This window comes from Bubalus bubalis, chromosome 14 (assembly GCF_019923935.1).
Source record: "Bubalus bubalis isolate 160015118507 breed Murrah chromosome 14, NDDB_SH_1, whole genome shotgun sequence".
Lineage (NCBI taxonomy): Eukaryota > Metazoa > Chordata > Mammalia > Artiodactyla > Bovidae > Bubalus > Bubalus bubalis.
In genome coordinates this window covers 19,957,450-19,984,618 of record NC_059170.1, presented here as the reverse complement: position 1 = coordinate 19,984,618, position 27,169 = coordinate 19,957,450, and the positions used below count along the sequence as shown (strand labels likewise).

General features: G+C 48.7%; 1 protein-coding gene and 1 pseudogene across 1 annotated transcript; both read right to left on the bottom strand.

The window, feature by feature from the left end:
• Positions 1-389: 389 nt before the first annotated feature.
• AHCY (adenosylhomocysteinase) lies at positions 390-16,212 on the bottom strand. Its single transcript, XM_006048069.3, has 10 exons — positions 16,058-16,212; positions 10,519-10,709; positions 9,314-9,389; positions 7,521-7,670; positions 6,598-6,710; positions 5,940-6,147; positions 5,761-5,848; positions 5,537-5,654; positions 4,288-4,482; positions 390-1,259 (listed from the first exon to the last, which is right to left on the bottom strand). The coding sequence occupies exons 1-10, from the start codon at positions 16,083-16,085 to the stop codon at positions 1,128-1,130; spliced, it is 1,299 nt and encodes a 432-aa protein (XP_006048131.2). The 5' UTR covers positions 16,086-16,212; the 3' UTR covers positions 390-1,127.
• Positions 16,213-20,014: 3,802 nt separating this feature from the next.
• LOC123464876 lies at positions 20,015-25,033 on the bottom strand (annotated as a pseudogene).
• Positions 25,034-27,169: the final 2,136 nt, after the last annotated feature.

The window sequence follows — 27,169 nt, the reverse complement described above, 5'->3', positions numbered from 1 at the left end:
ACTAGAGTGGGTTGCCATTTCCTTTTCCAATGCATGAAAGTGAAAAGTGAAAGGGAAGTCGCTCAGTCGTATCCGACTCTTGGCAACCCCATGGACTGCAGCCTACCAGGCTCCTCCATCCATGGGATTTTCCAGGCAAGAGTACTGGAGTGGGGTGCCATCGCCTTCTCCAAATGAGTCTTAGGTTGGGTAAAAAAAGCAGGCTGTTTGCAAAAGACACACCCAAAGATATAAGAGTTCTCTCATTCTACCCATTCTTTCAGCCTAAGGGTTTGCCTGCAGCTCTTATCACCCCACACTGCAACAAGCAGTCTATTACAGCACATCATACCCCTTGCTCACACCACACATTGTTGGCAATGAATTTTCTATAAAATAAAGGCTCAAAATTCTTTTAGGCACCCAAATTTTTATTAACCCACCTTCTCCCTCTCTTTTAACATTATAAACCAAATGAGCCTCTTTTTGATCCAGAGCTGTGCTGGGAACCATCAGTGTGCTTTTACGTGTCTCTGGCCCCTCTTAACCGCTGGCTGTTGTTCCTCTTGTCTTTTCGTGCTTAACAATATATTCCAACCCCTGTAAAACAGGGACTAAAAGTACCAACCTCATTGTTCTGAGGGTTAAGAGAATGCTAAGCACTAACCCAGGCTCTCTGGAGTATTCAAACACCCAGTTCCTCCACACCCTTTGACATAGATCCTTCTCATCTGTCATGGGCTGAGGAACCAATGAACCTGTAAACCAAGAACATGAGTCTAAAGTCCACAGGCCAAGTGAAGGCCTGGATGGTAAAGTGCATGGGCTTTCTGACCATCACTGCCAACTTCCAGCCTAAGGAAGGACTGAGTGAGCAGTTGCTGAACCCCTGAGCTCATGGTTCCCTGTGGGTAACCCCCATGTACCTCCATTATGGCCCGGGCTAGAGGGGACACTTCTCAATTCCCCCTGCCACACTTGGAACAGCATGAGGGATGCAGCAGAGGCCAAAGACTGAGTGGCGAGCCCCAGGGAGTCAATGGGGGACATTATCAGACCAATCTCAAAGGTGGTGCCATTTGCTCTTGGGGAGGAGAGGTGGGACCCAGCAAGGACAGCAGCTGGAAGGCAAAGGGCAGGTCCGGTTCTCAGTAGCGGTAGTGATCAGGCTTGAACGGGCCTTCACGGGATACGCCCAGGTACTGGGCCTGCTTCTCAGTCAGCTTGGTCAGCTTCACATTCAGCTTGCCCAGGTGGGCTTCAGCCACTGCTTCATCCAGCTGGGGAGAAACACAGGAAAAGCTGGAATCAGTGCCATGCTCTGGGACCCCTAACCTCCATCTTCTCGCTGCCCAAAGAGGCAGGAACGGTTCTATTGTGACATCTGCTGAGTGTTAAGCGTATTACTTCATCCTGTCCTCACAGTGGATGTGTGTGGGTTTGGGCTGCTCAGCTCTTCTTTAAGGGGGAATCAAATTACACCTTCCCCTCCAGGCAGCCCTGGTGGGACCATCAATTACATCTCCTCCTTCACCCTCCATCAACCTAAGCAGCTAACCAAAATGCTTCCTGGAATTTATCAATGAACAGGACATACTTTCATGACAGGGGCTCTCAGGATTCCTAAACAGGGAGGCCATGGGTCTCCAATAGCAAGTCTATTTGACAAGTGAAGTGAATGCAGGGAGAACAAAAGAGCCAAGAAACAGAGAAAGCAGAGCTCCGGTGCCAATGACTCCCCGGATCCAGTGTCTGAATCTGACACTCTGCCATTACAGAACCAATAGCATCCCTTTTTGGATTACACTGGTTGTGGCTGTTTTAATGTACTTCCTGAGCAGTGGTGAGCACAGCCGTCTTCCAAATATATCCTTAAAAATATGCCTATAAATTCATAAAACACCTTTCTCCTTCAAGAGGTGGAGCCTACGTCGTCACCCCTCAAGTGGCTCTTTTCTAATGAACAGAATGAAGCAGAAATGATGCGTGACTTGAAAACTGGGAGCTAAAAGGTACTTCAGCTTCCTCCTTTGCGCTCCCCCCAGATTTGGGGGAAGCCAGCTGCCATCTCACGAGGAAACTTAAGCAGCTCTATGGAGGAGACACTCATGTGGCAAGGAACCTCCCACCCACGTAATGTGAAGTGGCTCTTCCAGCTCCAGTCAAGCCTTCAGATGACTGCAGCCCTGCCCGGGTGACTTCTTGACTCAAGTCCCATCCCACCATCCCATGATGGCACAATCGACTTTAACCACAGCCCAGATCCCTGGTGGCTTCCCTGGTAGCTCAGCTAGTAAAGAATCCGCCTGCAATGTGGGAGACCCAGGTTTGATCCCTTGGTTGGGAAGTTTCCCTGGAGACGGGAATGGCTACCCTCCAGTATTCTGGCCTGGAGATTTCCGTGGACTATCGATTCCGTGGTGTCGCCAAGAGTCGGACACGACTGAGCGACTTTCACTTCACAGCCCAGAGCTTTATGTTCCCAAGTGGTTTCACATTCACTGTTTCATTAGAGGCAAACATCACTAAGGAGGAGGCCAGGGTTTATTTTTCTATTTAACAAATGAAGAAACTGGGGAGAGGCAGGCAAAGGCAGGAGCAGCGTCTAGCCCTAAGGCCATAGCCGTTCTGGAAGCAGAATGAAGGTCTCCAATGACCCAAGGACACAATGAATCCTCCCTTCGCTTGGCCTGGCCTGCACCCCACACTGGAGGGCACCCTACACCTGGAGGGCAGCATGTCGTAATGGTTAACAACCCGGACAGACAGGGCTGATCTACTCTTGGTCCAGTACTTTACAGCTGTGGGGCAAGTCACTCTCTGAACCTTAAGTTCCCTCATCTGTAGGCCGGATCTCTCACAGTTCTTACAAAGATCAGTGATATTCAAGAGGGCATGGTGCAGGCACCTTAATAAATGGGGGTGCTGCTCATGCTGTCACTATGGTTAACCAAGATACATAATCCCTTCCCCACACACTGCACGTGAGTGTGAAGCATGTCCCCAACCCATGCCATGGCAGAGATGGAGAAAGGAGAGAAGGACGGGGCCAGGTGCCAGGGTAGGAGGTGAGCTCTTTACCTTTTCACTTCCAACCCTGCTCTCATCTCAGAGGCCTGCCCCTTTTCTCACGATAGCCCTGTTTCCTCCAATTAAGATCAGATAAGGGTTCAAATGAGGCTTTTTAAACCCTCCAACAAGCATGGGGACCTGGCAGGCTGCACAGGACAGGACAGCCCCTTGAGGCCCTCACAGGTGAAACATCTGGTCAGACAAGACAGTATTTGAGGAAGACTAAGGGGAGAGGAGTTGGCTGGCTTGGGGGACAGACACCCCGGCCTCTTCCTACTTCTCATTAGTTGGCAGAACCAGCTTCTCAAAGGGTGGGAGGAAAGAGATGAAGACTCCATCACAGCCTCACCAGTAGTCAAAGGTTGGAAGCAAGAAGTACTCTTACCACTTAGCTGAGAGGGACACTGAGGCCCAATCAGGATATGTAGCAAAACCAAATTTGCCCATGATGCTAAAGAGTCAGCACTAAGACACAGCATTCTGACCCCTGAGGGAGGGCAGCGCTTGGGGTGTTAGGACGAGCACTGCATTTGATGTCAGATGACCTCATTGTCATGGTTACCCTGACCTCACGCTCGCAGAATGTCAGGGGCCATGCTCAGCGTGTTAGCAGCATCACCCCCTTCCAAGGCCACAATCGTGCAGCCTCTAGGCTGCATTTGGCTTACAAACAAGTCCAAGTTAACCCACCCGGCTATATTTAAAATTGAATATTTCACACAAAAATATTGATATCTGGCTTCCTCTGAAATGTCAGGAGCCTTGACCCAAAGGGCCCAGGTTGATAACAGGCAGCCAGCCCCTTCCACTGGGGCACATGTTCTTTGCTCAGTCCCCTCCAGCCCATTTATCCTTAGTGGACATGTGTGTTTGTGACCTGTGACCTAAGGAAGTCCTCACAATCCTTACAGAGGTACTATTACCTTCACGTTACAGAGAAGGAAATAGAGGCTCAGAAGTTAAGTAACCTGGTTACACAGGCTGATATTCAAACCTGGATGTGTCTCTCTCCAAAGCCCATGCTCTTCTCACCACCCAGCCCCGATACTCAAGAGTTATTCCCTGCATTGAGCCTCACTTTCCTCCTCTGTTAAATGGAGAGAATGACTTCTGCCCTGAGGGGGACGCTTTTAAGATCCTCAAGAGTGGAGGCAAGCACCATATGAACTCAGGCAAGCCCTGCGTGGGGAGCCCAGGTCACGTGACCCTTGGCGAGGGGTGCAGGTAGGAACCCACCTTCTTGGGCAGGAAGTGCACCCCGACAGGATACTTGTCTGGGTGGGTCCAGAGCTCGATCTGCGCCAGCACCTGGTTGGTGAAGGAGTTGCTCATCACAAAGCTAGGGTGGCCCATGGCACAGCCCAGGTTGACCAGCCGGCCCTCGGCCAGCAGGATGATGCGGCGCCCGTTCTTCAACAAGTAGCGGTCCACCTGCAAGCAGGCAGAGCAGCGGTAAGGACTGGCAGGCGCTGCTCCCAGTGTCCACCCCATCCTCATCCCATCCTCCTGCCCAGCAGGCCTCCGTCTCCAGCAGCGCCCACAAAGGGCCTAGACTGCGCTGGAACAACCTCCAGCATAGGGACTGTGACACACAATGAATACTAAAAGCTACTATTTATTAAGCAACTCTGAGCTGCAGACCTCATACATCTACTGTGAGAGTTTAAAGAGCTCACATGTGCAAGGCACTTAGTCTAAGTACTACATATTAGCTAATGGTACTGTTAATATTATTACTGGCACAGGCCCTGGGCTAAGAACACACACGTAACTGTGTGTGTGTATACAATATATAAAAATTGCATTTAATTCTACTAACAATCGTTTAAATTAGGTACTGGTATTATCCCCATTTCACAGATAAAGAAACTGAGGTTTAAAGGGTTAAGTTCCTTGTCCAGAGCCAGATATTACAAAGTGGCTGTAATTTGAGCCTGGACAGTCTGAGGACAGATCCCAGGTTCTCAATCAGCATGCTTAGTAAAAAGCTAAATGTAGAATTTCCCTAGTGGTCTAGTAGGTAAGAATCTGCCTGCCAAGGCAGGGTACACGGGTTTGATCCCTGGTCCAGGAAGATCCCACATGCCTCAGAGCAACTAAGCCTGTGTGCCACGACTACTGAGCCTGCGCCTGAGGGGCCGTGTTCCACAAGAGCAGCCGCCACAATGAGAAGCCTGTGTACTGCTGCATGCTGCTACGTGCAGAAACGAAGACCCAGAGTAGCCAAAAATAAAATCCATCAGTAAGACAGATGCGGTGGTACTCAACCTCGGCTGCACGTCAGAATCCTCCAGGGAGCTTTAAAAAAGGAGGACCCTTGGCCTCCCTCCAAGATTCCAATTTAGCAGCCTGAAACCTCTTCCTCCCATCCCACTGCCCAGGTCGCCAGAGCCTCGTCATCTGTCCTCCTCGGCGGCCACCCCACAGGTACACCCCCCTAGGCACTCCATCTGCCGAGCCTGCTGGCAGGGCTGGGGCTCCTCACCTGGGGCTTGATGTTCACCTTCTCCACAGCGTTCTCGTTCAGCCACTTGACATCGATCTCCACGTCAAAGTGCCCAATGTTACACACAATGGCATCATCCTTCATCTGTTCAAAGTGCCTGTGGGGGAGCCTCAGTCCGTGAGAGAGGGTCAGCGACCAAGGGCAGCCCCATGCCTGCCCCCTCCTTCACTCCCTAGGACCCCCCACACCACACCGGCACCTACTGGCCAAGAATGATGTCAACACAGCCCGTGGTGGTGACAAAGATGTTGCCCTCCTGACAGGCCTCATCCATGGTGGTCACCTCGTAGCCTGTGTAGAGACAGCCCCTGTGGGTCAGCCAGCGTGGCCATGCCCCTCCTCTGGCCCCAGCAGCTGACGGCCAACCCCCGCTCTATCATACCCTCCATGGCAGCTTGAAGTGCGTTGATGGGGTCAATCTCCGTGATGATGACGCGGGCCCCGAATCCCCTCAGGGCCTGGGCACAACCCTTGCCCACGTCGCCATAGCCTGCAACCACCGCCACCTTGCCTGCAATCATGACATCTGTGGCCCGCTTGATGCCATCTATGAGGGACTCCCGGCAGCCATAGAGGTTGTCAAACTTGCTCTGAGAGGAGAGGGGGTGAGGCGGGGATGGGGGCAGGCAAAGCCCTGGGGCCTCAGACCCACTCTCAACATCTCAGCCTGCTGGGCCTTGGGCTGATCACCTCCCAGGACTTCTCCCCACCAGCTAGTGTGTTCATGTGCCCCTTGCCCCTGCTCAGCCCCACGACTTTCTCCCCAGTCTTTCTCAGCCAGTCCAGAAGGCTTCCTGAGGATCAACTATAAGACCACCCAAAGAATCTGCTTCACTTTAAACCTCCCGACGCCTAGCTCTGAGGATCACTGTGTAATCCTTTGTCTCTTTAGTACACTCATCACTCTGTCTACAACCCCTTTCCCCACCAAGTGAGGGCTAAATTTCTCACGGCAGCCTCCCTGGGGGCCTTCTTCAGGGCCTACTCCTGAGCTGCTCTGGAAACCAACAGCAGAAGCCATTGCTGCTCCCCAGGCTCACCTTGGTGACAGAGTCGTTGACATTGATGGCCGGCACCTTCAGGATCCCCTTGGCCATCATCTTGTACAGGTTGTGGACCCCCGTTGTGGTCTCTTCAGAGATGCCTCGGATGCCTGAACAAGAGGGGAGGTGACAGATTTCAGGCCAGGAAGAAGTGGCCTCTGGGATGGGACTCTAAGAGCCTAAGAGAGCCCACAACTGAACTCACCTGAATGCCTCACCTTTGCCTTCTAAAGATGCTCCTCTTTCTGGGTTCCCATCTCTGGAACCTATACCACAGTCCACCTAATCACCCGGGCCAGCACGAGGGAGGAGTCGCCACCTTCACTAGGCCTCATGATTCTACCTCCCAACAACTCATAGACTCTCCATCCCCACTGCCCACATCCCTGCCACAACACGTCCTCTACACAGCAGCCACACTTAACATGTATATTTTCAGAGATGTCTTTTCAGTACCATCCAATTACTTCCCTTTGCTCTCAGCATCAAGCCCAACTCTCTCGCTGAGTTTATTATAAAGTCTTTACACATCTGATCTTCACTAAGGCTCCAGTGAAGGAAGTTGCCATGCTGGCTAACTTTCTGCTTCCTGAAAGGTCATCCTTTCCTACCTCAGGGCCTTTGCACTCACTATAACATTCCCTACTTCCCTCCCCACCCTGCTTTTAACAAAGCTTCCCAGCTGTTCTCAGCCCTGGCCTTATGCTTGCCCTCGGGCTATCATCTCAGCCAGCCTTCCCCCAGCTGTCCCAGCCCAGAAGATGGGCCCCAGCATGCTTACAGGAGCCTGCGGATATGCCATCTTCCACAAAATCTGCTGCTTGAGGCACCAGGAGTCCTGCCAGGCCTGCTGCTCTCATGTGGACAAGCAAGAGCCATTTAAACCACCAGCACCCAGCCCACTGACCTGCCCTACTCACCTGACAGGAGCTGCGGGTACTTGGTGTGAATGAGGTTGGTGAGGTCACCACCGTCATCCAGAATCATGTTGAGGGGCCCATCCTTGAAGTACAGTGTCTGTTCAATGCACCACAGGTACTCCTCATCCGTTTCGCCCTTCCAGGCGTACACTGGAGAGTGAGTGGCGTGTCAGGGCTGGCCCTCCACAATGGCACCTGCTCCAGGGACCCACCTAGGTAGACTCAAGACTATCTCCTTCCTAATTTCCATCCCCAGCCACCTCCAGCCTCATTGAGGACTCAGCAGTGCTAAGGATACAACTTGGAGCCAGAGGGATCAGAGTGTGAATCCTGGTTCTGCACTGACCAGCTGTGTGACTTTCGGCAAATCACTTCACCTCTGAGTCTCACTTTCATTGTCGATAGTAGTATAGATTAAGTGAGACGGGAGCCAAACACAGACCCCCTATATATAAGTATCTGGAAAGAATTCTTTCCTTTCTTTTTCTTTTCCTACCCTCGTCTGTCTGGGCCCCCAGCTCACAGTGACCAGGGTTCCTACCCACTGTGCCTACTGCTGGGAGGGAGGTGTGACAGGAGGAGGGACACATTAGGTGGACTCAAGAGACAAGCTCCAGGGTCCATTCTGCACTGAAAGGACCTGATGGGCCTGCAGTCTCCGTAGTACGTTATTCTAGGCAACGTCTGGCCAATATCTACTAACAGCAGCTACCGTGTATGGAGCACTTTCTCTGTGTCAGGCAATAGTCTAACTGCTTCTTGCCCCCATCTCATCTGTCCTCACAGAAACCCTGTAAGCTGGCATTACCATCATCATCACCTACAGATGCCCAGAGAAGCGGCTGAGATGTGCCCAGGTCACTCATCATGACACTCTATTGTTGCTGTTTTTGGCCGCACAGCATGTGGGATCCTAGTTCCCCAACCAGGGATCAAATCCATGCCTCCTGCACCAGAAGCCCCGAGTCTTAACCCCTGGGCCACCAGAGAAGTCCCAGCATGGCACTGCTGAGCAAGCAGGAGTCCAGTGCTCCTGACTGCCAGCTCAGGCTCCTCCCATCACGTGGTTCAGCTGCGACACCGGTGCGGGGCTCCCAGGAACCTCCTGTGAGCAAAGGACACCTGCCAAGCAAGGCCAGCTTCCTCTCCCTCAAACTGGGGCAGATAATGGTCTTGAAAACAAGGCCTTTCCAGAAAGGGGCCATGGAGTCCAAACTAGGCTGAGGAGCTGGAGACACGCCGACCCTTGGTCAGTTGCTGGAGAGGTCTTCCCCAACTCTTTACCTTCCACCCGCAGCTGGTAAGAAGGAACTGTGAATGAATGTCCTATTTTATCATCGTCAGACCGAACCACTTCCCTCCCCAAGCCCAAGCAGACTTGTTTCTGTTTCTCCAGCAGCCTGTGAGAAAGCCCTTCCTCTTTGGCTGTGGTCCTAACCCAGTACCTAGACCATCAGATACTTTGCAGTGGATCTCTGGGATTCTCTTTGTGTCCAGTACCCCTCCCTGATTCTTTGGGAAACAGATCCACATCCTACTTTTAAGGAACTTCCCCCTCTTCAACACCATGTGATTCCCAATCACTGACTTGAACAGGGCAAGTAAGTGCTTTCAGTAGGATCTGAGATGATGGCTGGACAAAACAGCTCTTTCTGATGGGTCTCTAAGCAAGGATTCTGTGGCCATGACTCTTCCCTGCTGTAGGGAGGTCTGCAGCAGTAAAAGTGAAGTGATGCAAACAGAGAAAATCAGAGCCCCTTCCTGTATTCCTGTATCCCCCAGCAAGGACTCACCTGGAATGCCAGCCTTGGCAATGGCAGCTGCTGCATGGTCCTGGGTGGAGAAGATATTGCAGCTGGACCACCGCACCTGGAAGAGCCAGCAAGACAGGGCTGGTCACAGCCAGGTCAGAAGACCAGGGTCACTAGACAGGGGTAAGAAAAGGCCCTGAATCTAGGGATGAGAGGCCTGGGATCTACACCCAACCGGTTCTGCAACCACAGGCTGGGGACCCTGGTGAGTGGATGGGAGCCAGAGCAGTGACAAGGCCTAACTTAGGTGAAAACAAGGCTCTGCCATATGGAGGGGGAAGGGCTCCACAAGGAAGCAAGGAGACAAGTGAAGAGGCTGTTGTTAGCGTTAAAACAAGATATGCAACTATAGCAGTGAAGGAGATAAATATTATTCTGAAAGTTGAGCTGACAGGATTTGTTGGGAGGATTAGTTTGTTGAAATAAGAGAGAAAAAGAGTCAGGGATGACCCCAGGTTCTTGAACGGAGAGAACCTCTAAGGCTGAAGCCTGTAATTGCTTACATGGGAAAGACACAAAGAAGTGTAGGAAATCACGAGTTTGTTTAGACATGTTGAGGTTGTAATGTCAATCAATTAGATCTCCAAGTGGAGATGGTACATCAGTTGCTGGATACGACGTACCATATCATATAAATATTGTTTATGTTGACATACCACATAAACAATATTTAAAACCATAAAATCGGACCACTGAAGAGAGGGAGTGTAGAAAAGAAAGAAGTAGGCCAAGGACTGACACTGTTGGACTCACTAGTTGTTTCTGGCTGCCCTGCACCACCACCAATCCCGCCCCCCGTAAAACATCGTCAGAGAACTTGGAAGAGCTGCAATCATTGGTACACATGACCCAGGCTGAACCAATCAGAGCGCGCCATCTTCCCAGCGGCCATGATTGGCCAAGGGCAGGCACATGACCCCGGGAGGGCCTATGGGAGCCAGACCCTTAGATGATTCGGTAGGGCTCTGGGCTGACGTCTTTCCTGCTAGAGCTTCCCCAGTCAGGAGAAGGTGAATTGAGGGTGACCAGACGCCATTTCCCAGTGAGAGCAAATCAGCGGAACAGTCACCACAAATGGCAGTGAGGGGCGCCCGTGACAAGGCTGGAGCTGGAGCCCCTGCTGGGCCTGAGGGGACACAAGACTATAGAGTTCCCAGCTCCGCAAGAACAGCTGCTTCAGGCCTCACCTCAGCACCCAGGGCAACGAGGGTCTCAATGAGGACAGCGGTCTCCACGGTCATGTGCAGGCAGCCGGCAATGCGGGCGCCCTTCAGAGGCTTGGAGGCCGAGTACATTTCTCGCATGTGCATCAGGCCCGGCATCTCATTCTCTGCCAGGTCCAGGGCCTTGCGTCCCCAAGCGGCCAGGCTGATGTCAGCTGCAAGAGCAGGATGGACGGAAGTTCATGAGCTACCTCATCCCATCAACCATGAAGCACCCGCCACTCCGCACTCATCCCCTGTGGACTCGAAACACTAGGCTGGCTGCGGTCTCACTGATTCAACAAGGATTTCCTGAAGCCAGGGCAGTCAAAAAAGAACGACATGGTCCCCGCCTAACCGCAGCCTACTTATAGCCTTGTGGGAGAACACATTTAATTAAATACCACAGGAACATAAGGACTTCTCTGGTGACTCAGATGGTAAAGAATCTGCCTGCAATGCAGAAGACCCAGGTTCAATCCCTGGGTTGGGAAGATCCCCTGGAGAAGGGAATGACAATCCACTCCAGTATTCTTGCCTGGAGAATCCCATGGATAGAGGAGCCTGGCTGGCTACAGTCCATGGCATGGCAAAGAGTCAGACACATCTGAGTGACTAAGACAAACACACAGAGGAACATGATTACAACACATGCAAGTGCTCCCTTGAAAAATAAATAGCTGTCAGCCTATACATGCCTCTTACTACCCTTTCTGTTTGCCACCTACCAACCTCCTCATTCCCTAAAGATTTTAGCTCCTGGTTCTCCATCTTCCTAACCACGACTCTTGGTGACTTCAACACTCCTAAGTGATATAACCTAACACCTTGGACTCAGCACCATTCTTTGATCTCCTTGAAGACAGAGAAATGTTTCTCCGCCCCTGTCATTTCTTCCCACCTGGAGGGAACTCATCTGTGTAACTAACAGCTCTTGGCCTCTCTCTGCCCCAGGGGAGGTGGAGCAACCTGTTTAGTAAACTTAGAAGGAAAAAACTGGGCATGCACAGTTCAGGTCTCCCCTCTTTTGCAAGCAAGCAACAACCAACCTGCCTGCAGGGAGCGCATTCTTCCAGAGAGATCTACCCAAACCCACCTTGCCTGTAACTGGTGGGTTAACTGCTCAATTTGGGGGTTTGGTTAGCATGATCATTGGACTTTGACACTAGTCTACATCTTCGGGCTTCAATGGATGCTATTAGTTATCCCTTGATACCTACAGGGGATTGGTTCTGGGAACTTATATGGATACCAAGATTCTCAGATGCTCAATTACCTTATATAAAATGGCATGGTGGTGGTGGTTCAGTCACTAAGTCGTGTCCAACTCTTGCTACCCCATGGACTGTAGCCCACTAGGCTCCTCTGTCAATGGGATTTCCCAGCCAAGAATACTAGAGTAGGTTGCCACTGCCTTCTCCAGGGGATCTTCCCATCCCAGGGGTTGAACCCACATCTCCTGCATTGGCAGGCGGATTCTTTACTGCTGAGCCACCAGGGAATCCTATATGCTCCATTAGATTACTCAGTATCCCATATTCTCTTACCTCTTTGATGACTTCACTACACCACTGAAACTGCTCTTCTTAAGGTCTCTGTAAGGCCCCATAGCCATTGGTCAATTATCTATGTTTATGTTTCTCCCTGCAGCACCAACAGCACTAAGTACTCTCTTTTTCTGAATCCCTTTCTTTGCTTGGCCTGTCTTTCTGTGGTTTCCCTTCCACTTTCCTGGTTCCTCTTCCTATAACAGACTCTCAAAGTTTGGAGGTCCTCACGGCTCCGTCATCTCCCTCTTCTCTCCTACCAGATGAGCTCATCCCGCTTTATGGCTTGAAATACCTTTTCTACAGCGGTGTCTGCCACCTGTTCCTCTCCAGCCCAAACTTCGTCCCTGAACCTGAGACTCATAATTCAACTGCCTACTCAGCATCTTGGTTGTCCATCTAGATAATGTGTCAATTTTGAGCCCTCACGACTCCTTTTTCTCACACCCAAACTTGTTACTCCCCCAGTCTCCTCATTTTAGGAAATGAAACCACCATTCAACCAGCTGCTCTAGCCAAAAACTTATGGTTTCTTGATTCCTCTTTTCCCCTCTCATCCTCTTCCAATCCATCAGGGCTGTTGTCTCAACATCCCAAATATGAGCAATCCAACAGCATCTCACCACCCTGGATCACTGAAGCAGCCTCCTCACTGGTCTCCCTGCTATTCTCCCCATGTTAAGAAATGAAGATGGAGGTCGTCTTGTTCAGGCTTCAGAAGCAGGAGAGTAGCCCTCTGACTGACTTCTGACCCTGCATGGACTATGTGCCTGCTTTGGTTACCAGCAAGTCAAGCCACACCTTAGGCTAAGAGAGGGAGTGGGTCTTGGAATTTCCTGAGCCCCTGGAGGCCCGGCCAAACCCCTACCCCCACCCCGGGGCCCTTGTTTCACAAAAGGAAACAAACAGCACTGTAAAAGGGAAAACGAGCTGCATTTTTGTGTGCAAACTGACAATATCAGCTTGCAGCCTGGAATTACAAGCAGGAGCCCCCAAAACTGCAATCTGAAGTCTCACCCGTGGGGTGGACCACTGCCCGGGACCCTTTTCCCAATTGAGACTCCAAATTGCTGGTACTCGGGATGTCCCAGCACTGTTCAAGTTTGGATGTAGGTTGTCAGCCCAATTTGGTGATGTACATGCTATTACCCCTCTCTATCGTTTCTATTTCTTTGCTTTTAACAACTGTCTAATTGTGTATAACAAGTAGATTTTTTTTGTTAATGAATCCTTTGAACCTAAAATGAAAGTAAAACACCCCACAGGCGAGGTCTTCAAGTGGCTACTTGGGATGCTGCCTGATTCAAGAATCACCTAATAAGAGTTAGATCTTTAAAAAACAAACAATACCCCACAAAAGTCAGAGAAACAAACTTTTAAATTTTTAAATGTATCACCTCCATTCTTCTGCTAAAGTGAAAAAGCAAGCCAGCCTCCAATGGCTTCACCTAACCAACTCTTCACATGGCCAGTGCCGTACCCAGGTGTCTGCTCTCCCTTCTTGCCCACCTCGCCACCCTTTTCTCCGCCTCACTAGTTGCTCGACCATGCGAACCTCCTTACTGTCTTCATATTCCCGCCTCAGGGCTTTAACCCAAGCAGCTCTCTCAGCCTGGAAGGCTCCTCCCCATCACCTGATACAGTACCTGGCACACAGTAGGTGCTTAGGAAAGAAGGAAGAACTTGGTATACTGCTGCTGGAGGAACTGAGAGCATGCCAGGGTGACTCTAGTAGAGGGAGTAAGACGATGAGTCAGGATTTTATTCCTGTAGAGTTTTAAGGGGAGTCCCATGACCAGACTTGTCTTTTGAAAAGGCTTCTTTGGTTGCTGCAAGTATCTACGAAGCAAGAGACTCACGGAGACCTGTGAGGAGGGAGCCCAGGACTGGGGTGGTAGCTGTGGAGACAGAGAAGTGGGCAGGTCTCCTCACTTAGAAAACAGATTGTATCTCTAGTACTCAGCTGGGTTAGGCACAGAGTAGGGGTCGGCCATGTTTACTGACCATCCTTGTTGTTAAGACTGAATGAGAGAAGGTCCACGAAAGGGGCAGGCTGTACATGGGTCACCAAAAAAAAAAAAATCTGAACCTAGTCCAACTCCCAATATTTACCAATGAGGGAAGGCTCAGAGAAGTGTTTGCCCCAGGTCTGATAGCCAGTCAAGAGTAGGGGTGGGACTGGTGGCCAGCCAGAGCTGGTAGAGCCAGAGGCTCCTGGGAGGGGCCCAGTAGTGGACAACAGTTCCTGTCCTATCCTAAGCTCCACCTCCTCTGCCACCCCCTGTCCCTCTAGCGAAAAGAACTCTTTCACTGCCCTCGGGATACAGCTGTGCCAGCCCTGGTGTTTTCATGGGTCCCTCAATTCCAAGAGCACAGGAGGGTCTGGCACTCTAAGCTCTGGGGTTTTTGGTGCCCAGGGGAGCTGAGGACTTGCAGAGGCTGCAGTAACACCTGTCCTAGGACAAGCCAAGACATGAGCAAAACCCTGAGTCTGTTTCTTCATCTGCGAAGTGGGAATAATCCTAACCTTCCTTGAGCCCAAGGATTAAAGATACCATATGGGCAATGTCTGGCACAGCACGCCCTCCCTGATGGAGGCTTCCTTTCAACCCTACTTAGCCAAGTTCCTCCACTTCCGAATGTAGCCTTATCTCCTCCCACACAATGCAAAGCCCTCAACCCTTAACCCACCCATCTCTCCATAGTAATAACAAGCCTCTTTTCCAGCTTAGCCACTGGACCTTGCTTAATCTTTCTGGGCTTCAGTTTCATCCACACAACAGGGACAATAACCTACTCTGGCCCGCTACTTGATAAACTACTATTGGTAAGTTACTATTTTCCAGAGAGTTTTTGGAAGTTATTTCCTTTTAGGGCTTCAGTTTCTTCCTCTGTATAATGGGATAAAGTCCACCCCTAAAGATCATTGTGTAAACAAATGCAAGTCCCCAGATACATAGGAAGTGCTCTATAAATGTTGATGCTTTTCTCCAGGTTGAATGGTGTGCTGGATTTACTTTAAAAATTGCTAGCCAGACTGAACTGGTTTCTGCTGAAAGGTCATTAGGATTATTCCAAATGTGTTCACTTATACACAGTGGTGAAAAGATGAGCATGGCCTGGGTGCATCTATTCCACCACCTCCCAGTTATAAGTGTGGGCAAGTTACCTTTTTTTCCTTTGTCTCAGTAAATCCATAAAATGAGAAAGTAACAGTCCCTACTCTAAAAAGTCATTAGAATAAAATGAATTAATCTATAAGAAAGGTACAAGTGGTGCCCATGCCACAGTAAACGCCCAGTAAACGTTAACGATCAGTGTATCAGCTTCAATACATAGTCCGACAGGAAGGATTTTTCTAACCACTCCAAAAGTTCGAGATTCTATGTAGGACTGTTCTTGCTGGCCAAGCGAGTGACCCCAGAGGTTGAGTAACAAGCCGAAGGTCCCCGGTGAGTGGACTTGCCCAGCCTCGGGCTCAGTCTCCAGGCCTCTCCCCCACGCGCCCTTCGGGGCCCCAGTACCCTCGCCTTCCCCGTGGGAGGCTCAACGAGGGGTGGGCACTTGCCCGGGACCATCCAGTTGGTCAAGGAGCCGGTCCAAGCCCAGGAGGCAGGATCCAGGCTCCCTAGCGTCGGTCCCGGCACGTGCCCTTGGTCCCAGGCCGTGGCCAGGTGCGCGCTGCCCCCTGCCCCAGGCGACTCTGCGCGGAACACGCGGCCGCTCCGCAGCCCGAGCCGCTGCACCCTGCCTCGCGGGGCACGCCGGAACTTGTAGTTCGCGGCCGCACGCCAACACACGCTAGCTGCGGCGGGGGAACTCCAACCCCCAGGCGGCCACGCGGGGCCAAGACCGCGCTGTGCCAGTGATTCCAGAGGGTCCTTCTGAGTGCCCCAGGTCGGCCCCGCGGCCGCCGCCCCAACAGGTCCCCAGCGGGTGGGGAGCGGATGCGGCTGGCTGCACGTCCTGTAACTCACCGACTTTGTAAGGCAGCTTGTCCGACATATTGGCAGCGTTTCCGCACGGACTGTTGCACACAGGCGAAAGGGGCCGGGCCTAGGGCCGGGAAGAGACGCGGGCTGGGCGGTGCCGGGTAGTGACCTGCGCCTGGCGCCGACGCCTTTAAATAGCTCCCCCGTCTTGCATATTCATGAGTCCCGAGCGAGCTGAGTCGTCGGGGCGGGGTCCAACGCACGGGGGCGGGACCGGAATGGACTTTGGTCCCTGCTGAGAGCATTTTTTATCCCAAGCGGTCCTTCCACCTCCCGCACTGGGTAGCAAAGGGATCTCGGAGAGAGGTGTAAGAACAAACTCCATGCTTTCCTTCGTTCAACCAGTGAAACCCATGTCAAAACCGGGGGAAACTGAAATTCCAACCAGCTCTCTTTCCTGAACCTGTTTCTTCTGTAAACTGGGCAGAATGATACCTACCATACAGATTATAAGTAAAGCTGCAACATGTCAAGTTTCTAGCACATCGTAGGCCTTCCACCCTCCTGCCACTATCCTGAATTTTGTTAAATTTGTATACGTATTTATACTTTTACTACGTATGTAGAAATCATTAAATGCTTCTTAGAATATTTTCTGTTTAAAACCTTCATGTAAATGGTAACGTACTGTACTTTTCCTTCAGTAATTTGCCTTTTTTCTGTTGATATTATATTTGTAAGAGTAATGCATAGACTTAGAATGTATTTATTTTTGCTGTTGCGTAGTATTTCATTGTCTACATCCATGATTAATTTATCTGTTCTATTTGCTGACATTCAGTTGTGTCTCATTCTGCCATTATTGCATAAATGGAAAAATAAACATTGTCTTTTAGTGCACCTGAATAGGTGTCTGAGGCATAAGTGTACTTAGGGATGAAGTTTCTGAGTTAAAGGCATGTTTTTAACTTTCCTAGGTCTTGACAAACTGTTTTCCAAAGTAATTTATCCCCTCACCACAGTGTCTGACGGGGCTTGTCACATCCTGTCACCACTTGTCAGACTGACAAAAATTTTTATCAAATTGATGGCTGTGAAACTCTCCTTGTGGATTTAATGGCCACGTGAAGACCCTTTATCATCTTTATAGGAACCCCCTTCCCCAACCTCCACCCAGCTGCTCTCATACTTTTTTCAGAGTTGACCCATTCTGAGTCTGTGCTTTCTCACCTCCCACTCAGTCCTCAGCTGTCTGGTCTCCACCCCCAGGTCTCTGCTGAAACTGCTCCAGCTAGGTCAGTAGGGAAGCCAGACCAACGTGCCTCAGCCTGCATCCCAACCCACCTCCTTGCTATACACAATGTGCCCTTGGCTTTCACTTTCCTGACTCCGAGCCCATTCTCAGCAGGGTGCCTTCTCTGGTCTAAGCAACTTCCTCTCCTTTTCTCCAAGAATTAATGTTCCTTTTTTCTCTTATTTGGCTCCATCTGCCAGCCCCATCTCACCCACACTTAACTTGTTGTGACCACCCATATCCAGGTAATCCAAGTGTACATGGAATAAAACACTGCCTTACTCCAAAAGTGGCCTGTTACCCTCTTCAATTATCACATGCCCTTTCTCCCCATCCCTGGAGTTACCACTGCAGTGATTAATGTCTTTATCATTCTCTTGCTTTTTTAAAATGGATTTTACAACTTATATGACTGTCCTAAACAACACACTGTTGAGTTTTGACTGTATTTTGTCTTTGTATAAATGAAATCATACAATGTGTGTATTCTTTTGCAACTTACTTTCTCTTTCAACATTGCTGTTGAGGGTCATTCATGTAGATATTATAGCTCTGGTTCACTTATTTTCATTTCTGTTTAATCCACTTATTTATTCATTCTATTGTTGATGGATATTGGGTTGTTTCAGTTTTTTTGCTATTGCAAAGAATACTGCTTTAATATTCTTGTGTGTGTAGATAGATACAGATATAATTTGGGAGTCAAATTTCTTAAACAAATATGCTCAGGTTCAACTTAACTAGGTAATGTTAAACTGTTTCCCAAAGTGGTTGCATCAGTCTATACTCCCACCAGCAGTGGATAAATACCCTTGTTTTATGCCCTTATCAGCCTACCAATTTTTTTTGCAGGTATGAAGTGGTATCTCTTTGTGGTTTTAATTTGCATTTCTTTGACTACCATGACTAATGAGGTTGAGCATCTATTCATATGTTATAACCCATCTGAGAGTCTTTCTTTGTAAAAGTTCCCTTCATGTCTTTGCCTGTTTAAAACTAGGTGGTTTGTTTTTCTTTTCAACTAATAGAAATTCTTTACATATTCTGGGTATTAGTCCTTTGCTAATTATATGTGCTGTAGATATCTTCTCCAGATTTGTGGTTTGTGTTCTCACCCTCTCTCTGTTGTTTTTTTGATAACTAGAAAATCTTAAGAGTTTTGTGTTTCTTTTGCTATGCCGCTCCGTATGTGGGATCTTAGTTCCCTGGCCAGGGATCAAACTCCTGCGGTAGAAGTGCGGAGTCTTAACCACTGGACTGTCAGGGAAGTTGCAGATATTCTTAGTGTCAGGAGTTGTCTTGTCACAACAAAGATTTGGAGGGACGGACATTAAAGCCCCCTCAGCGTGTCACAGCTCTCGGGTCTTGGACAGACCGTGTTATAGCTCTCAGGTCTTGAACGGACCATGTTATAGCTCTTAGACAAATCAGTGTTACAGCTCAGTGTTACAGCTCTATTTTATTTAGAAGATAGCAGGAAAATCCATCTTTGAGGCGTGAGGGCACGTGGATCCAAAGACGCAAAGAGAAGAGCGCCCCAGCGCGCAGGAGAGAGAGAGAGAGAGAGAGAGCGCCCTTTGGCTCCTCTTTTTATTTGTTTTTTTCTTCCCCCTGGGCCTGCCCTATGCAAATTGGACTTAGTCAGGAGTGCTGTTCTACCTGAAGTCCTCATTCCAGTCCTCAGGTCCTCGGACCTTCCTTTGACCTTCCTCTGTTCTATTTTCGTGGGCTTTTCTCTTCCTTGTCTTTTAGCCACTGCCATTTTGGACTCCTTTTCCCTATTCTAACTACCTAACATTAGTTTTAATGTATTCAAATTTGTCAGTCTTTTCTGTAGTGTTAATGGCAGTTTTTGTCTTGTTTTAGAAAACCTATATACCCCCAGAGTCATAAAGAATTTCTTCTGTATTGTTAGCCCAGAGTTTTACAGTTCAAATATGTATGTGGTGTGAGGGAGGAATTCTATTTCATTTTTTTTTCCCGAATGGACAAGCAGTTGTCCCAGCACCACTTAGGCAACAGTGCATCCTTCTTCCAGTGACCTATAGAGCCATCTCTGTCATGCATTGTGTCCATAAATACACCGGGTTATTCCTCTCTCTCTGTTTTGATGCATTGATCTGTGTATGCACTGTTGAAATTACTAACAATTTTTAATAAATCTCATTCTTTTCAAGAGTATCTTGTGGAAGTTCCCTGGTAACTTAGTGATTAGGATTTTGGGGTTTCCCTGCCATGGCCTGAGTTCAATCCATGGTTAGGGAACTGAGGTCTCACAAGCTGCAAAGCACAACCAGAAAAGAAAGAATATCTTACACTGTCTTGGATGTTTGCACATCTATATAATTTTAGAGTTACTTTGTCAAGTCTTAGGGGGAAAATTTTTTTTTGAATTTTTACTGCAGTTGTATTAATCTATAAATTATTTGGGCTTCCCTGGTGGCTCTGATGGTAAAGAATCCACCTGCAATACAGGAGACCCAGGTTCAGTCTCTGGGTCAGGAAGATCCTCTGGAGAAGGGAGTGGCTACCCACTCCAGTATTCTTGCCTGGGAAATCCCATGGACAGAGGAGCCTGGCAGGCTACAGTCCATGAGTTCACAAAGGGTTGGACATGACTGAGCAACTAAGACTTTCACTTTCTACCCAGTAATGCCCATTTTATCATCACCAGTAAAGCTACAGGGAATGTCCTGGCAGTCCAGTGATTAAGACTCCACACTGCCACTGCCGAGGCTCAGGTTCAGTCCCTGCTTGGGGAACTAAAATCCCATAAGCCACGTAGTGCAGCCAAAAGGGGGGGAAAAAAAAATATATATATATATACACACACACACACACACACACAGGGCTGTAAAATTTGTTTCTCCCTCTCTGTCTCATGACCAAAAACCTGATTCCAACCCTCATCCCCTCCCATCTGGATCAATGCCCCAACCTCATCACTGGTTTTTAAGCATCCAGCCTAGCTGTGTCCCATTCATCTTCTAGCCAGAGTGATTTTATATATATACATATATATAATTTTATATATAAAATTTTAGCTTATATCTTTATTTTGTATATTTATATAATTTATATATATATTATATTTATATATACTTATATATATATATGGCCATGACACGTGGCTTGTGGATCTTAGTTCCCTGACCAGGGATCAAACCCAGGTCCACGGCAGTGAAAGCACCAAGTCCTAACCACTGGACCACTAGGGAATTTCCCAGAGTGATCTCTTGAAACTACAAATATGTCCATACCTTCCTTCTGCTTACAACTATTAATTGGCTTCCAGTTGCCTAAAGGAGTGGTCTCTAAAGTGTCTTTAATGAATGAATGAATTAACTTTTGGTTGTGCTGGATCTTCGTTGCTGCATGGGCTTTCTCTAGTTGCAGCCAGTGGGGGCTACTCTTCGTTGTGGTCACAGGCTTCTCATTGTAGTGGCTTCTCATCGCAGAGCAAAGACTTTAGAGCGTGGGCTCAGTAGTTGTGGCACACGGGCTTAGTTGCTCTGTGGCATGTGGAATCTTCCTGGACCACAGATGGAACCCCTGTCTCCTGCATTGGCAGGCAGATTCTTATCCACTGTACCACCAGGGACGTCCTCTAACGTGTCTTTTTGATCAATATTTTTTTCCTCAGATTCTATTACATTTTTTACAGCATGACTGACCAGGAGAGGGGTTCACGAGAGGGGCTGCCAGCTTCAGCCTTTTCTCTCTGTTCACTGTTGTAACTTCAGTATTATCTGGAACTGCCATTTCTTTGCAGGAATATTTTGAAGCCTCCCACCATTTTGAAGCCAGTTGTCCATTTAGTTAGGTTAATATAGGAAACCTGGTACATGATATTTATGTTTGCTTAGCCTGACAGAGGGAGTTTCCCTGGTGGCTCGATAGTAAAGAATCCGCCTGTAATGCAGGAGACCTAGGTTTGATCCCTGGGTTGGGAAGGTCCCCTGGAGGAGGGCATGGCAACCTACTCCAGTATTCTTGCCTGGAGAATCCCCATGGACATAGGAGGCCTGGGGGGCTACAGTTTCTGGGGTCACAGAGTCCAACACAACTGAGCTACTAAACACAGCACAGCCTGACAGAAACACACACTACACCCAAGACTATACTGCACAATGCTGAAACGGGGGCTAAGAGCCCCACTGCCCACCCCCCAACCATGTGAACCCCCTTCCGTCAGGAAATCTCTGCTACCTCACTTGACAAAGGTCACACAAACAGACCAGGTGAGGGAAACGGTGTCAATTAATGACAAAAACCCATCCTAAGTGTCTGTCCTGCTTTGGGAGATGTCAGTTAAGGACACATTTGCTCATGTAGTATATTAAGTTCATTTGAACAAAACTTTTGGAGACTGCTGGCCTCAGGAGAAGGTCCAAGCACCTTCGCCTGGCCTTCAAGGCTCTCCCTTGTGTGACCCCTGCTTGTGCACCTCACCTTGTCTCTTTGGCCCCAACAGCATCACAGTTCTCACTACAGCCACTCAAAACTTATAGATGGTTCTCCCACACCCACTGTGTTCTTTTCTGCCCCCAATATTCTCCCCTCTGTCTCTGGATGCTCCCTGATCCCAGACTTCCTGTCAAAGTCCCACTTGGCTGTTAAAGCCCAACGGTTCCTCAGCCCCCCTCCCCAGGCCAGAATAGACGCCTCCTCTGTGCTCTCACAAACCCCCTCATGCAGCTCTACCTCTGTCCTTTCCACATTGTTTCATGCCATCTTTGAGGGGAAGTGCAGACCTCTTTCTCTTTTAGCCCCAAGATCCAGCACAGCCCTGGTTAATTTTTTATATATATTTATTTGGCTGCGTTGGATGAGGGCAGGGACTGGATCTGGCTTTATTATGTAGCTGCATCCTCAGAAGCTAGCTAACTTGATCAATACTTAGTGAATGACTAAATGAAGGACCTCAACTTCTGGTTTTATTTTATTTAAAAAAATATGTATTTATTTTATATAGCAGCCAGGTCTTAGATGCAGCACGTGGCATCTAGTTCCTCGACCAGGGATTGAACTGAGTCCTTAGTTGTGGCACGAATCTTAACTGTGTCATGCAGAATCCTTTGTCGCAACATATGGGCTCCTCTCTAGTTGTGGTGCACAGGCTCCAGAGTGCTCAGGCTCAGGTATGTGGGATCTTAGTTCCCCACCCAGGCATAGAATCTGTGCTGCCTGCATTTGAAGCACAGAGTCTTAACCACTGGACCACCAGGGAAGTACCAGCCCTGCTGCTGCTAAGTCACTTCAGTCGTGTTTGACTCTGTGTGACCCCATGGATGGCAGCCCACTGGGGTTACCTCCGTCCCTGGGATTCTCCAGGCAAGAACACTGGAGTGAGTTGCCATTTCCTTCTCCAGTGCATGGAAGTGGAAAGTGAAAGTGAAGTCGCTCAGCTGTGTCCGACTCTTAGTGACCCCATGGACTGCATGCAGCCTACCAGGCTCCTCCGTCCATGGGATTTTCCAGGCAAGAGTACTGGTTAATCTTAAAAAATAATAATATAAATATTAATAAAACCAGAAATTGAGGCTTCCCTGGTGGTTCAGTGGCTGGTACTCCATGCTCCCTGTGCAGGAGACCCAGGTTCGATCCCTGGTCAAAGAGCTAGATCCAATGTGGTGCAACTAAGACCTGGCTGCTATATAAAACCAATAAATGTTTTTAAAAAATCAAACCAGAAGTTGAGGTCCTTCATTTAGTCATTCTCTAAGTATTGATCCTGTTAGGCAGCTTCTGAGGATGCAGCTACATGATAAAGCCAGACCCAGCCCCTGCCCTCATGGCATTTGCATTCTAGTGGGCAAGAGGTGGAAAACAACAAAGAAATGAACAAACGATTTCAGGTAAGGATTTGTTTGTCCTGCCCAAAGACTTTTGCACATGCTATTCCTTGTGCTTAGAAACTTCTTCCTGACCCTTTACATGACAAACAATTGCTCTTCCTGTAAATCAGGTGTGCCAAAGTGTAGCTTTCTTTATTATTCTCTTTCTGTGACTCATGGCTTCTGAAGTCCCTTCCAGCCTGAGACACTGTGTTTCCCATTACAACAGTGTTGTCAGCCCTACTTTGGTCCCTTGGGCTCCCATGGAAATCATCCTCAGGAATTCCCTGGCAGTCCAGTGGTTAGGACTCTGTGCTTTCACTGCAGGAGCCACAGGTTTGATCCCAAATCAGAGTGTTGTAGCTTCGCGTTCTGGGAAACAAACTCACTCAGAAGGACAATGCAGATAGTGGAGTGCAGTTTATTACACCGGCGGGCCCAAGGCAGTCTCCTCTTAGCCAAGGACCCCGACCAGCATTTGTGAAAATCTTTTATACCCCATGTGTATGTGTCTGAACCCACCACCCCAAATTCCTTGAGACTTACATAAACCAAGGAAAATACAATCCCAATAACCCCGTCATTCACGTGCTATGTGCTCATGTGCTCAGTCAAACAATTAGCCAATAATCAATAAACCCGAGGTTACACTCCGATAGATACAGAAAAATTTATGGCCTGTCTGGAGGAAGGGGTGATTAGTGTATGTTTTCTCTTAGGCGATGAGTAACCTAGATACGATCTTCAAGGTTCCCCTGTCTGGAGGGGGTCTTATCCTTCTGTTGTTGTTTTCATAGGCACTAAACACAGAGTTCAGAGTCCATTGGAAAGGTGGCCAAGCATGATCAGCATGAACAGGCCTAAGATGGAGTCCAGGCCCTATGAATTCCTTCTTCATTACCCGCTCTTGATGCTCTTAACTCATATTATGAGCATCATTCATAGGGATATATTGCACCCTGGCTCTCTGACTGCCAATTTGGGAGAATGACATCAACCTTCGGGTTACAAAGTTCATAATACATTGTGAAATTCAGGGTCCACAAAGCAGAACTATCAAGGCAACTATAACAGTGGTAAATATAGTTTTCCACCAATCGCCCTTCACCCAAGATAGGACTGAAGTCCAGAAAGGAATGTTTTCATTTGACATTGCTTTTACCTGGTTTTTCATGTCATCTAAATCAGTCGATACACTGCCAGATAAGTCAGGAATGTATACACAACATTCAACCTTAATTATAGCACAGGTCCCTCCTTGAGCAGCTGTATGTCCGAAGCCATTCTATTATGAATTACTGCTTTTCTCATTTGAATTTGCTCTTCATTTAAGGCTTGGATGGCTTTTGTTCTATCTAGGAGGGCCTGTTTTGTGAAATTAGTCAAAGCCTCTGCTTTAATCATGATACCTGTTGTCCCTGTAGAGGGTACGAATAAGGCAGCAATATACTCATACCATTGAAACACGGATCTTGTCCACCTAGCATGTAAATAAGGTAGATATACTGTGGCTTGTTGTAGGTTAGGCTTTTGTTACACTGGCATTTATATCAAATGTAACCCCATGACCCGAGTCTATTGACTGTAGGTCTTACACCAAGAGAGCAAGGAGAGGTTATGATTGCTAAGAGAGAGGAAAGTCTGTTTTTGTCATCCCAGAAAAAAGCAGAGTGGTTTAAAATCTCCTTGGCAGAGCGGTGACACCCACCAAGGAAGTCCATCCATCACTGACAGAGGCATAGCCTTACATACCCAGCAGTTGGAAGTATTGTGGAAGTCTGTGTAGGAATGTGCCCATGAGATGAAAACATTATCCTGAGTTGAAATGGAAGTTAAATTCAAAATCACGTCGCTGAGGCCAAGCAGTAGGAGTTGATTGTGCGGCTTCATCCTGAAGGGGCTTGTCCAGGATCTTGTTTTCCTTCTCCTTAAGGATGGTCTTAGTCTCTCGAGGGTCAGCGGGGTCCCTCTGTGCAGTCCACTCAGCGTTTTTTGGGTCTGCGTGGTATGTTCTCTTCACCCTCGTATGATGGATCCAAGGGACAATACCTGCAACTTTAACTGCAGTAGGGGTAGTTAGAATAACATAAGGGCCCTTTCACCAGGGGGCTAGCAAATCATATTTCCAATCTTTGACCCATACTTGGTCACCAAGCGTAAACTCATGAATCTGTTCCCCAAGGGGGAACAGCACCCTTTCTTGTACAAACTTAGTTACCCGATTTATTACCTTACCCAGTTCCATCTGCTGTGAAATCATATCCCTCCTTACCTGAGGCAAATTTGTTGACACCTGTTTTATTATGGGAGGGGGCCTCCCATACACAATTTCATATGGAGAATAGCCTTGGGACTGTGGGGTCATCCTGAGTCTGAGCAGAGCCGTCGGAAGCAAGTCCACCCAAGAGCAGTCAGTCTCTATGATCCACTTGGAGAGTCTCTTTAGTGTCCAGTTGGTTCATTTCACCATCTCAGAACTCTGGGCCTATATGCAGTGTGCAGTTTCCATTTGATATTTGAAGTTTTGCTTACTTGTTGTAAAAGCCGGGTCATTGTCTGAACCAATGCTGGTAGGAAGTCCAAATCTGGGAACTATTTCCCTAAGCAGGCACCGGGCTACTTACGCTCTTTCAGTCCAGGTAGGAAAAGCTTCTACCCATCCTGAGAATGTACATACGATGACTAGCAGGTAACAGTAGTATTGGTGAGGTTTCATTTCAGTGAAGTCCACTCCCAGGTGTTCAAAGGGCAGCGTGCCTTTCAGCTAAATACCCAGAGGTTTTTGTCTGAATACCTGAGAGGCAGCATTAACCTGTGAGCAGGCAGCATGGCCTAGGTGGGTTGCTTGGTGTGTTTGGCTTACCAGATTGTGTGCCAGCTCCTTCGGTACTGATAATTTGCCACTTGGCAATTCCCACCATCCCTTTTCAGTCTTGATGGCCCCTTCTGCTTTGGCTAACCTGACAGCCATTGTCCTTGTTTTATCAGGCTAGTGCCATCAGTATATAGGACCCAACTAGGGTCCAGAACCTTGTGTCCTGCTTTAAAACAAACCCCAGATACCTTACCTCCTCCTTGCAGATCTGTGCCGTCTTCTTCGACACCCGGTAACCTGCTTCCATCAGCAGCTGGAGCAGTGCTTTTGTCCCTTTCCAGCATTTTTCCTTGGTCTCGGCAGCCAGCAGCAGGTCATCCCCATATTGTAGGAGCCAACATCCATACTCTTCCAGATGGAATGAGTTCAGATCAGAAGCCAAAGCTTCCCCAAAGATGGCTGGGGAGTTCTTAAACCCTTGTGGGGGAGTCCAGATGAGCTGTTGTTTGGTGCCCCCAACTGTATCTTCCCATTCAAAGGCAAAGATGGGTTGTGACGCTGGGGCGAGGCATACGCAGAAGGCATCCTTGAGATCTGGGTGAGTATAAACTTTAGTCCTCGGCAGGAGGAGGTTAAGTAAGGTATAGGGGGTTGGAACAGTGGGGTGTAAAGTCACAGTAGCCTGGTTGACTAGCCTGAGACCCTGTACAGGCCTATAGTCCTGTCCTCCTTTCTTTTTGACTGGCAGGATCGGCGTATTCCAAGCCAACTGGCACTCTACTAGAATGCCCACTTGTTTCAATCTATTGATGTGGGGCAGTATGCCGGCCCAGGCCTCTATCAGTAGCAGGTACTGGTGCTTTCTAACCAGGATGGTGCCTGGTTTGAGTTCTGTTATCATTGGGGCTTGATGTTTAGCCAGCCTGGGGGGGAGAGGGGTTTGTCTTCCACCCAAACCTCAGGGAATAATTGAGTTAGCTCTTTCTCATGCGCTTCTGGCCCACCCAGTTCTTCCTTCGGAGGCTCATGCAACCTCCACTCATCTTGGGGTGGTATTGACAGAGAGAGAGCAAATAAGTCATAGTGTCCATCCGGAAGGTGGGCCTCCCCTCAGGGGAGAAAGTCACTTGTGCTTCTAGTTTGGAGAGCAAGTCTCTTCCCAACAGGGGTACTGGGCACTCAGGAATGTAGAGGAATTCATGAATCTCTTG